The sequence below is a fragment of the Enoplosus armatus genome, chromosome 23 (genome assembly GCF_043641665.1).
Source record: "Enoplosus armatus isolate fEnoArm2 chromosome 23, fEnoArm2.hap1, whole genome shotgun sequence".
NCBI lineage: Eukaryota > Metazoa > Chordata > Actinopteri > Centrarchiformes > Enoplosidae > Enoplosus > Enoplosus armatus.
In genome coordinates this window covers 11,250,711-11,263,194 of record NC_092202.1, presented here as the reverse complement: position 1 = coordinate 11,263,194, position 12,484 = coordinate 11,250,711, and the positions used below count along the sequence as shown (strand labels likewise).

At 42.4% G+C, this 12,484-nt stretch overlaps 1 protein-coding gene and 4 non-coding genes across 5 annotated transcripts; all 5 read right to left on the bottom strand.

Annotated features, from left to right (window-relative positions):
* Nucleotides 1-4,689: 4,689 nt before the first annotated feature.
* snx15 (sorting nexin 15) lies at nucleotides 4,690-10,791 on the bottom strand. Its single transcript, XM_070930014.1, has 7 exons — nucleotides 10,636-10,791; nucleotides 9,791-9,947; nucleotides 9,160-9,275; nucleotides 8,684-8,966; nucleotides 8,417-8,590; nucleotides 7,528-7,725; nucleotides 4,690-5,284 (listed from the first exon to the last, which is right to left on the bottom strand). Exons 1-7 carry the CDS (start codon nucleotides 10,732-10,734, stop codon nucleotides 5,145-5,147), a joined length of 1,167 nt encoding a protein of 388 aa, XP_070786115.1. The 5' UTR covers nucleotides 10,735-10,791; the 3' UTR covers nucleotides 4,690-5,144.
* Nucleotides 5,514-5,595, bottom strand: trnal-aag (transfer RNA leucine (anticodon AAG)). The gene has a single exon. It is a non-coding gene; the product is annotated as a tRNA-Leu (tRNA).
* On the bottom strand, nucleotides 6,162-6,243 carry trnal-uag (transfer RNA leucine (anticodon UAG)). Its single transcript has one exon. It is a non-coding gene; the product is annotated as a tRNA-Leu (tRNA).
* Nucleotides 6,803-6,884, bottom strand: trnal-aag (transfer RNA leucine (anticodon AAG)). The gene has a single exon. It is a non-coding gene; the product is annotated as a tRNA-Leu (tRNA).
* trnal-aag (transfer RNA leucine (anticodon AAG)) lies at nucleotides 8,058-8,139 on the bottom strand. Its single transcript has one exon. It is a non-coding gene; the product is annotated as a tRNA-Leu (tRNA).
* Nucleotides 10,792-12,484: the final 1,693 nt, after the last annotated feature.

Sequence of the window (12,484 nt, the reverse complement as noted above, 5' to 3'; positions counted from 1 at the left end):
ACCTTGTTACCTGTTGCTGGGAATGTTGCCAGGGCCAGTTTCCATTCCTCAGTTTACTCTGATCCTCGTTATCTCTCTTTGAACCCTCTCCTTCCCAATTCACGCTCTCACTCTTTCTGTCTCATTTAATCTCTGTCTTTCTCTACTTCTGATTAAAAATGGTTAGGTGCTGACTGAAAGGTCGCAGTTGTTATGGAAACGAGGCTGGTAACAAAAGCTGGACACACGGGTGCAGAGGGAGAGAAAAAAAGAGGGAGATGTGTCTGAATAAACATAAACATGCAGAGAGGAGGAGAGGGCAGGAAAGAGAGAAAGTGAGAGAGGTCTGAATAAATAAAAACATATGCAGACGGAGGAGGGCGAGAGACAGCGAGGTCATGAAATGATGGCTCCATCTGCAATAATAAATAACAAAAGATAATACCGGGTTTTTGTCATTCTGGGAAGGTGGTCGAGCCACAAAGGTGTGTGTTTGTGCGAGTGTATTTGGACAGAGTGTCAGAGTGGGAGAATGCAATTGATAGATAATACATGGATCTGCTGCACAAGCTAGAGAATACTAAAAAGCACAAATTGTTCACAGAAAAGCCTACCAAAAAGCCTGAAATTGTGCGTGAGTGTGTGTGTGTGTGTGTGTGTGTGAGTGCGGGAACGCCATCTCTCTGAGGGCTCATATTATGTTAACCACTTAGGCCAACATCAAACACTCTCTCTCACTCACACACACACACACACACACACACACACACATACACATACACATACACACATACACACACACACACACTCATACACACACTTCAGTACAAGCATGAAGGTGCCAGCCATATAAATAGGACGTCCCAGAGCGAGAGATATAAAGAGAAAGGGACTGACAGAGAGAGAGAGAGAGAGAGAGAGAGAGAGAGAGAGAGAGAGAGAGAGGGAGATTATAAAATCAAAGGGGAGACAGAGAGGGGTGAGAAAAAAGGGGGAAAGAGTAGAGTGAAAAGCTGAGAGAAATAGAGAGGGCAAGAACAGGAGGGTGTGAGGACAGATAGATATGAAAGGATCAATAGATGGCATAAAGTGTATGTTCATTGATTTACTTACAGGGAGAGAGTGATGGGGAGAGAAAGAGGGGATGAGGGGGAGGGGGAAAGAGAGGATAGAAAAGGCAGAAAGAGGGAGAGGAAGGGAGAGACAGCCATAATAATGAGGAAATTAACAGAGTAAGAACCATACTTTAAAGTGAGGGAGTATGTGATGTATAAAGACCCAATTAGAGCTGCATTGATCAATATTTTTATATTAACAATGGGTCAAATGTAATGTGTAATGTGATCCATCCTGAATTACATTACATTACATTACCCCTCTTTTGATCTGTTCTCCAAACTGACAGGCAAGATTAACGAAACACACATGAATCGAATTGTAAAACAAAGTCAGTTTAGAATAGTTCAGTCATTCACTTCCATGAGATGGGGACAGATTTTAAAAAGAAGAGCCAAAATCGAAGATGTAGCCTGGCTTTAAGCCTCTATATGGGTCAAGCTCCAAAAACTATGCATCCTACATTTCCCATAATACAACTCAATAGCTTATTTCATTACACCCTTCTTGTGCCACTCTAAATGTCCTCTTACTGTAATTCAAACCCCACACCGCCAATACAGATTTTCTAAAAAATTATGTCTCAAGCCCCGGACGAAATAACCCTGATGACATCACTATGACATCATCTGGGATAATTTTTCAGACTTTGGAAAGCTCCCTCCAGAAACGCGTAGTACTCCCAACTGAACTTCATGTGTAAAAGTGGTGGATTGCCCCTTTAATTTTCAAACCGCACACTGCAGGTGTTCATTTATGCTTTGGGTGACACTGCTCACCTAACGATCAGGCCAAGAGTTAAAGTGAGACAGACGCTGAGAGACGGATAGCGTATGTTAAGACTGACAGAAACAGAAAGAGAGAGACAGGTTGGAACAAAGCATGAGGGTGAGACAGACTGACAGAGAGGGAATGAGTGTGTTGTGTGTGAGAGAGAGATGGGAGTGCGAGAGAGAGACAGAAGTGTACTCAAATAGCTCAGGGCAAGGTGACAGAGAGAAACGAACGGACAGAGAGGGATAACAAGCTCATAGAGGGGGGTATTGTGTGTGTGTGCGTGTGTGTGTTGGAGAATGAGAGAAAAAAGGAAGAGACAGAGGGCGGAAGGGGAGAGGGATAGAGGAAGTTGAGGGAACAAAAACAAAAACAGTGAGAGTGTGTGTGTGTGTGTGTGTGTGTGTGTGTGTGTGCGGAGAGCCGAAGGTGTCAGAGTGTGCTGTTTGGCTTAATGATGACCCACTGGGCATGTAGGTCATAACGGTTTGTGTCTCAAAGCCATGACTATATGCCTGTGTGCATCCATTAGTGTGAGAGTGTGTGTGTCTAGTGAGTTTCTATTTACACACACACACACACACGCGCGCGTAAAGTGGGTCTCTTAGCGTGTGTTTAAGAGTGTGTTTGGTCAGAGGTTGGAGAAGCAGTTTTTCTAGCCGGTAGGACTCAAAGGATACTTACACACACACTCATGTGCACCCACACATGCTGCAAATCCAGTTTTGGCATACACACTCACACACCAACAGCTGCCCTTCGTGTCATACATGCACATGTAATGCACCATGTATGCCACTAAATTATGCACAAATACACACACACACACACACACATCTCTTTCTTTTGATCTCTCATGATAACAGGCACACATGCACACATTCACTCTCTCATACACACACACACACACACACACACACACACATAGGGGGAAGCTATTATGCTCTCAGGCTGGAGTGTTTTGATGGTATAATTGCAGTGACCAGTGAGGAGAAAGAGACAGAGGGAGGGATGGGGATGGAGGGAGAGAAAAAGAGGAGAGTGCTGACACTCTCAGCATGCTAATGTTGCGAGGCTCTACCCCCCCCAGTCCCTCTGATTTCATCCCTCCCTCCCTCCATCCATCTCTTTGTCTCTCCATCTTCCTCTCTATCTCACATCCTCTGCATTTCACAGGTGCAGCACTAGAAAGAGGGAGCGATGGACAGAAAGGTAGAGAGGTGGGGAGATGAGAGGAAAAGAGGGCTATATAACAGGATGGAGCAATGTTATCTCTCGCTTTCTCTGCCGTCCCTCCATCCTCTTCAAGCTCTCCCTACAATGCTCAAAACAAAGCATGCAAAAAAAAGATGTATGGGGGGAGATGGAGGAAAAGGGAGGGTCATTTTTCCATCCCTTTAACAATGGAGGGATGATCTCTGCTTATCCTCTAATCACATCCCTCCTTTTTTCCTCTCCTCCGTCCTCTCTGTTATCTCTCGCTGCCCGCAACCCCTCTTTTTCTCATCTAGTGTGAGAGAGGGTAGCCTTTTCCTCTCGACGGCCTCTCTCTTTTTTGTCGCCTCTCCATCTGTTTGTCCTTCCAGTCCTCCCTCCATCCCTCTCTCCTCTCCAGAGAAGGGATTCTGCTGTATGGCACTGATCCCTTTCCTCTTTTCCCTCTCTTTTGCATCCCACTTCCTTTTTTTTCTCTCAGTCAACCCCTCTCCTCTTTTGTTTAGATTGTCGAAAATACCTGAAAAAAATTCTATCTCGTTCTAATGCATCTTGTAACTATTCTTTAACCAGGTACGGCGTTGGGCGTGGAAGGAGGAAACATACCTTACGACAGGGAACTGGGGGAAGTAAAGAAGGACAAGCGTAAATTGGAGGGTGGACAATAAATAATATACACAACTAACACCAGTAATTAAGGGAAAGCAGCGGCTCTGACAGAGATGTTATTCTGCTAACAAAGTGAGTAATGTGTGCGTCACCTCTTTAACTGTCCACTTTGCAGCACTGGAGGGCTTTGTGTCTGTACTTGCAACATTTCACATAGGGAAAAACACAATTAGCAGCAGTTGTTTTTCATTTGATCACTGTAGACAGAAGAGTTCATCCACAGTGCAAGATCTAGTTTCCTCGTCAGTCCAACAGCTTATTCTCAGTCAGTACTAAGCCAAACTGCTGCTTTGCAGTCAAAATTGCTCAGCTGAGGAAAACAGATATGAGATTTAGCTGATTTATAGGAGGCGAACACAGGGGATGAGAGAGGATGTGTAATTGATATTATCTAAGAGCCAACAGCGCCTCTGAGAGGTGCTGCCTTGCTACTGCAAACATTCAAACCTGCAAAAGGACTATTGGATTCTGTTGAGCAGCCAATGTGTATTTAACTACAGCAACATTATTGGACAGAGTCCTCTGAAATGATGACCTCATCACTTCAAACTGGAAGTTTCTAGCCACTTATAAACAGAAATGTACGGGCAATTCCTGTGCTATGAAGCATGTGTCATCAAGACAAATCCTGTGTGTTTATTGTAGGTGTTGAGCAAGTGATTCTGACTTTGATTAATGAGGTTAGAGCTACTAAAATACCCTTGCCTTGTGACTGTTATTTTGACCATCTGATTATGTAATCCAACAGTTGCAGTTACTTACCAAACACTGTTGCACCCACTAACTACCTATTCATTCTAAACTTTGAGCCAAGAAAACAGATATCTGATTGACTTAAATTAAAATCATATTTATTAACAAATACATTGTTTGTGCAAAATGCAAATTACTAATATACATATTCATTACTGTATTCAACAAGAAAACATTGTAAAAGGAAGGTAAGAATTCAACAAGAGAAAGAGACAGATAGAGAGAAAGATTAGGGATTATTTAACCATTAATCCATTAAATTGCTCACTTTGGATTTTATAAATCACAGATTGTTTTCACTAAACAAAAGGCAGCTAAATGAACTGCAGTGTACCTCAGGAGTGTGTGTCTATGTGTGTGTGTGTGCTGGGGTAGTAGTTTTGTACCTGAAAGAGCTTGTATTTCTGAATGTTCTAACTGTGTGAGTATATGAGCCTCTCATACAACAACAAGTATGTGTGTGTGTGTGTGTGTGTGTGTGTGTGTGTGTGTGTGTGTGTGTGTGTGTGTGTGTGTGTGTGTGTCTGCACGTGTGTGACATGTATGTGTGTATGTATGTCACAACCCTGAGCTTCTTTATCTTAGATCGGTCTTCATGTGGGTGAACAGTGTGTGCATATAAATATGTGTGTGTGTATCTAAGGGTCTTGCGTGTGTGTGTGTGCAGGTGTGTGAGTGTGTGTGGGCGAAGAGTGCCTGTCAACCAACATCTCAGTGTGCTTCAGGTACTGGGCTGTCCTTCTCATCACAGAGTCCCTGCGTATCAGGTCTGGATCTCCTGGACAGACAGACACACAGACAGGAAGACAGGAAGATGAATGATTCTTTTCATTATTATAGTCCAGTAATGGCATTAGTGTCCCTGGTGCTGCTGTGGAAGGGTAAAAAAAGACATAAAGAGAGGAAGGTAGAAGCCAAGACATTTCAACTGGCACTAAACCACAGTTAGATACTTTACCTAAGTTTTAACTCTTCTGAGAGCACGCTACAGCTGGAAAATAGCTTATTGGCAGCGGTGGGATTTGAACCCACGCCTCCGAAGAGACTGGAGCCTTAATCCAGCGCCTTAGACCACTCGGCCACGCTACCACATCAATCATAACTCACTGATCGACAAGCTAGGGAGGGACGGAGGTTGGGTCAGTATTGACCCAGCCAAGAATAGATCTGAGCCGGGTAAAAAGAAAAAGACAGATACTGGGAAAGGACAAAGTAACCATAGATAACCCATTACAGGGCTGTCACATGTTAGCTAGCAGAAGACACACATACTTGTGTTAGTCTGTGAATTCAGATGGTGGTTCTCAAACGTTTTCTGTCATGCCCCCCTTCAGAAGCCGAATAAAGTTTATGCCCTCCCACCACCTCACGTAAACGGATTGAACTCTTATCAATCATCAACAATATCTGGGGAGCAACAAATAAAAAGGGAGCCCAGTTGAATTCGATTGAAATAAAAGCAATGACTCAGGTCAGCACGATAGCATCAGCAAACTCTTGTTTTTTTTACATTTTTCTCCTGGTCATCCACGTGTCCTGTCTGGACTTTTCAGAAATGCATTAATGGGATAACTTGCTTTAGGCTCTGATGATTTTATGTCATTCAGCTTTATATAATTATTTAGTTTTCTGTCTTTCAGAGACAGAAAATCAGCTGGCAGCGGTGGGATTTGAACCCACGCCTCCGAAGAGACTGGAGCCTAAATCCAGCGCCTTAGACCGCTCGGCCACACTACCACATATAAGCCATTATATGGGAGGGGACAAAAAGGTGATACTGCATTATTCATAACCTTTACTCTGTTGCTCTTCTTAAACATATACATACATATATAGCCGAAAATACAGTAAGCACTTCGTCTTGATATCTGCACATACTGTTCTGTCTATGTCTATTTAAGTCACCTTGTGTGGCACCTTTTATATCATGTTGTGAAATAATGGGAACAGTTAAAGAGGCGGGATTGGGTGATTGGGTATCTACTAAAGTAGGAAAATTCTAACCTCGAACCCCAAAGATACTAGAGCCTTAAACCAGTGCCTTAAACCAGTGCCTTAGACTGCTTGGCCACACTACCTCATTACAACACACAGATCATCTTCCATAGTTCTTTCTATAATGCTTAATTTCCTACTTTGTCAATCTTGCCTTGCAAAGGCTGAAGGACTGAATAAGTATTTTGGATGAGAAGCAAAACTTGTAATTGCTTGTACATACATCTTTTAGTGAATTCAGAATGACGCTTCCTTCCACAAGAGTCTCCTCAGAAAGCACACTACAACTGAAAAGCTTCCTTGGCAGCGGTGGGATTCGAACCCACGCCTCCGAAGAGACTGGAGCCTTAATCCAGCGCCTTAGACCGCTCGGCCACGCTACCCTTCCACAAGTGACACCGAGAAGACACTAAATCCGACTTAATGAACAAGTCATCCAACAGATTTATGGCAGAGCTACACACAGTTTACCTCTGCTAAAGCAGGACAGTAAATACTAGGACTAAATAGCAGTGTTGATTTTATGATGAGGTCACTTGCTCTGTATGCTCTCAGTGTGGTAGCGTGTGAGAAAATTGCAGTTTGCAGCTGGGCGCATGGTCTGTCACTATAGCAACAACGATGGCTCATGCTTCATGCAGAAATGGACGCATTTGCGTACACACTGCTAAAAGAATGTGGTGCGTCTCTGGTGCATTCACATCTGGTATTAGAGCTGTCCACTTGTGATCAGATCACCCAGGACAGATGTTAATACCAGGAACAGGGCCAGAGTGCATTCAGGTAAAATGCCATATTAAATTGATTAGGCGTATTGGACTGTGAATGACCAAAAAGAAGAGACACCACAGCAAGTGTTGCCGTGGTGTTTCAAAATTTTGTAGGTTTGCACCACTGCACACTTTTTATTGATCCCTCAAATTACCTTTTTCATTATGTTAGCATGTCTTTGATCAATATTTTGGAAACACACATTACATTATTCCACCAATCCATCTTCCTAAATCCCTTCACACATCTTCTCACCCTGTACTCCAGTGATCAGTATATCCACCGCCGTCCTGTATCCGCGAATGGCAGAACTAAATTCTCCCTCCTTCTCCCTCTCCATGGCGGCTGCTAGCTCAGTGGCCGCTTGGTTCAAGTAGCCAGCATCACCTCCATCCAAACTGCTTGGTGGCAGGGAAAACAATTCTGAGTGGTCACTGGAGGAATTGGATCCATCTGAAACAGAGAGAAAAAGAGCAAGAGAAAATGATTTACTAGTAGAGAAATGAGAACAGTTACAACAAGTTGTTCTCAGTAAGCCAATTGTATATTTAGTAAGATTATGTTGGATTTATATTTGTCATACTCAAAAAACTATAGGTAGTGATAGTTTATAAAACTAACTTAACATGTGTATCATCTTCTATAGTTTCAAATTTCTTAATTCAACTTTTGCCTTGAAGAGGGGTGTACGATTGCAAAGATGAACTTGACTGCAAAAAACATGCTGTTCAGAACACAGTTCAACAGTTTATGATCCATCTCCTCTGAAAGCTGAAAAACATTCTTGGCAGCGGTGGGATTCGAACCCACGCCCCCGAAGAGACTGGAGCCTTAATCCAGCGCCTTGGACCGCTCGGCCACGCTACCTCATAAGAAGAGACACACCACTGTCACTTATTTTCACAAATAGGAAGCCTCAACATTATTAATTCTGCATGTGCATATCACATTTAGACTCATCCAGGTACTTTGGCAGGAAGGTCTGCACACATATAGCCATGGTAAATTAGTATTTGGAATTAAAAAAGAAATCAAAAGAAAAATCTGCATGAGACCACAAACGAAAACTCAGGCTGTAACTAGATGAAGAGAGACTAAGAGCAGTGGTATTGTTTTGTATGTATTCATTCACATTGATTTTCACCTTGTTTATAGCAGGGATCAAAGACAGCCAAGTCATTATCAGACAGTGGAGGTGGACCTTCCTCCTTTGGGGATGGGACTTGCTCCTCTGCCACAGAGTCGAACAAAGAATCAAATTCTTCCTGGGACTCTTGTGATTGGTGGTTTCTGGCTGGGGATGAGTATGGAGACGGGACTGAAGGTGGAAACATGGACCAAAAGGTAAAAAACAAGATTAATTAGGAGAGAAAAGAAAAGTACACACTTGTGTAAATTTTACCCGTCGTACCTCTGTCATCCAGCTCTGCATCACTAAGGTCTTCTCGTTCTTCTTCTTCTCTCGGAGAGCCTCCCATCTCGCTGTAAGCCTCAGCCGCCACTTCCGGTTCTCCCACTTCTAAGCCCATGTTGGTGCCCAGGTCTTGGGGCAAGGTGGGAGCCTCCCTCCCTTCCTCCTCCTCTGCAGGTTCACAGTCAGAGGCCCTCCGCTTGGGGAGGGGGATGAGAGGGGGAGGCAGAGGCCCAGCAGAGGAAATAGGGGTGGGATCCAGAGGCCTTGTGACCTCACCACCCTGAGAGAGGGGAGATGTAGATGTAAGGAGAGAGAGGTAGGATGGAAGCAGGTGTTGTGGGGTAGAGGGAGAGCAGTGGATAGAGGCAAAAGGAAAAGGAGTGTTGGTCTGACATGTTTTTCTGTGTGCAGATGTGGGTGGCTATTTCATATCTGTTTCACTTCCTGTATGTGTGCATGTGAGTGTGTCTTACTCTGAAAAAGTCCTTTAGCTGTGGGCTATTGTAGAGTGCAGGTATGCTGGTAGTAAATAGAAGCATGGCCTCTGTGGCCTTCCTCCTCTCTTCAATCACAGCCTCATCAAACCTTCCTGAAAAAAGAGACACACAATATAAAAAACAATATAATCATGACAATGCTAGGAAATTGCATAGCAGAAATGAAAGCCAGACTGGTCAACCTTACAATGTTTGTTTTTGGGGAGACTTTTAGATGTGTTTATTCAAATTGACTGTCCATTGGCATATGACTCAACTGCCTTTGCTGTTGTGAATCTGTAACCACTGAGAAATAAAATGTGATATGCCCAGGGGCGGAAATGTCACACGAGTCACGACAAAATGCTAAAAACAGGCAAACTGGAACAAGTGGTTCCTAACCAGAAATTACTGAAAGAAACTCAAAAAAGCTACAAACAACAGCCTGACAAAATGACAACTGAGTTGACAGTGTAAAAACTTCTGTAGTGTATGCGCTATTTCTGTAATTTATCCAGCCCCTGCAGCACAGCAAAAAACTCAGTTATTAAGTCAGTGATCTTAGCACTTGGTGACCATGCTGGAATTGGGTGTATCTACAGTGTGTCACAATCTTTGCCCATTATACCAAAGACTTGCGCGCGGGGAAAAGGTGGAAACTCCTCCTGTCTTCTGAACAGGTTCTTGTGCGTGTAGGCCAACTCCCCATGGAGCTTCTTCAGCTCTGAGAACCTCCTCCACACAACCACCTCCTTCACGTCTTCTGGATGACGCTTGGATACAAACTACAAACCACAGAGGGGACAGGACAGATTATTTCATTAATTACATGTGGCAGTCTCACATTTAGGGACCTTTGCACACCCCAAAGGACAGTCTGTTGAAATAATGGGTGATATTGTGTTTTGAAAAACATGAACAGGATAGACAGAGGTAAGATGCAACCAGCCACAGGTCCGTGCAGTTGTTCTGTGTAAGTATGTTTGTGTGTAAATATAGGGGAGGGTGATGGAGGCTTAGGTCTATGGAGACATGTTCCCCTTAGATTTTGTATGCATGCCTGTCTAGACCACGGGGTATTAGTGCGGTCATGGGGGTGCTGAACTGAATCACAAGGTCGCTCTGCTTCACTCCAGAGTGCTCCACTGCCTGAAATAAAAAGCCCATTGTGTATTCATCTATCTGTCTGAGCTAGCTGCAGGGCTTTTATTACAAGTACTGATGTGACTTCATTGTGTTATACACGAATAATACAAAGTGACTTACGTTTGATTGACGTAGCCTAAGTAACTGACCAAAGAGTACAATGGTACAACATACGAGACAATTTGTGTTACGTATTTAAGACAAATAACAAAACACGCAGGCAAACCATAAGTAAATTAGCTTAACAGAAAGTTATTAAGCGCAGTAACAACATGAGTTTCTGTTGCTGGCATTGTAGCTAAAGAGAGATACAGAGAGGAAACCAACCCTTGCTGTCACTTTGTACTCGGTGTGTCCCTTCTCGTGTGTGCGTGGGTCGGTGACGGTAAAAAAACGGTAATATTCATCTTTGGGTTTTCGTGACATGTCCGTTCTCGGTAACAGCAGCAAAACGGTGTGTTTCAGCGGCACAAAGCAGAGCTGTCAAAGCCGTAGTAGCTCTGTTGTGATTCTTCCGTCCCTCCTCTCCGCTCACTTCCTGGCTGGTGACGTGTGCAAATGCGTGCGTACGTATTGTGCGTCAACTTTCATTTCTTTCTCTATTCTTATTGTCATACTTATTATTAGCAGTTGTGAAATATTTGTACATATTCATATCTTTTCTTTGCTGCCTGATGTAGTAATAATATTTAGGAACACATTTTTTTTTTTTAATTCAGGCTCAATATGACAAGTTAAATCCAATAATTCCAAAAGTATGATAATATAAATATTGTTGACATTACAGTGAGTTCTTATTGACACATAAAGCCATATCCAGTTTTAACCCCACTCTCAAATTCTCTAACCCATTTCAATGTATTTTCTTTTCTCAAATGGGATGTATCACCAACACTGATATCTTCAAAGTAACATATGGCTTGTATATTTTCTTTCTGCTCTGTCTCGTAAGTTGCAATACTGTCAACAACTATTCTCAACATTACATTACGACAGCGGGATGGACGTGAGGATGCAAACAGCATAAATAGATAGTGGATCAGAAACGTCATCCGCCAGTCTGTGTGTTTTTTCCATTCAAATGCTGTTGAAATTAGGATGACCTCTTTGCAAACAATAGAATCATATTTTGACATTTCAATCAAATAGTTATTTCATATGGTGCACTTATACTTCACACATTGGATTACAATTAGCAGTGGGTACATTACTGTTGCAGTCAACTAAGAGGTGTGAGAATATCTAAGGTGGTGTGTTAATATTTAAAAAAGATAGAGCTTAAATACCTAAAATATCACATGTAAATGCATTGCCTCCTGAATTTACCTAGAAAGCCACTGATATAAAAACAAGGGTTGATTCAAATGAGGTCAGTCATAAAAAATGAATGTAAAGACCATTGGAAAACCCCAGGGGGCGCTAAAGGTTCATGTAATTTACACAATGAAGTCTATTAAAGTGGAAAAGGGACTTTACAGTAAATGGAAAAATAACATAATTTCTAAATTAATTTTGTTTGATGATGCCTTTCTGATGTAACAAATGTAAATCTACATTCATATTGTTTGCAGATAAACTAACATGACTGTCTATGTCTCTGTGTCAAAAATGCTAAAATAAGAAAAGCACATAAGAGTGGGCCATACCCAGTTTGAGACAATACAACAAAGAGAACGACAGACATTACTGTAATGCAGAGGAACTTCCAGCTGTGCCTTCATATCATGCAACAATTCTTTCCACCTCTTTCCCAAGCTGTTATTTATTTCCCAGCTCTTCTATGAAATATGATCATTTTGAGGTCACTCAAAAGGTCACTATCCATTTAACTCTATACAATTTACTTTGTCATGGACTCTAAAGGGCACTGAAACGATCAAACTATTCAGAAGATCCTCATATCAGTCTTTTTTGTCACATTGTCAAAACCTTCTGAACAGGAGATAGCCTGAGTGTGAGTTTATATCTAACAGGCTGTAGCTCAAAGGTCATTGTTCACGGGTGCTGCTTTCCTTTCTGGTAATTACCTGTTAAATTGAAGGGAAAATGTGTAGCTGACACAAATGAGGTAAATATTTAATTTAAGATAACCTGTCAGGCTGGTTTGGCTTTACTGGCAAAAAACTGACAAGCTCAGTGTCAGATAGCATTCAGACACGTTGTGCTCACACTGTAG

Excerpts from the sequence above, each read along its gene's own strand:
- snx15 (XM_070930014.1), bottom strand. The coding sequence starts at position 10,734 with ATGTCACGAAAACCCAAAGATGAATATTACCGTTTTTTTACCGTCACC. Across the intron at positions 8,967-9,159 it reads AGCTAAAGGACTTTTTCAGA|GGTGGTGAGGTCACAAGGCC; the intron begins GTAAGACACACT and ends CCCCTCTCTCAG. Across the intron at positions 5,285-7,527 it reads ACTGATCACTGGAGTACAGG|GAGATCCAGACCTGATACGC; the intron begins GTGAGAAGATGT and ends CTGTCTGTCCAG.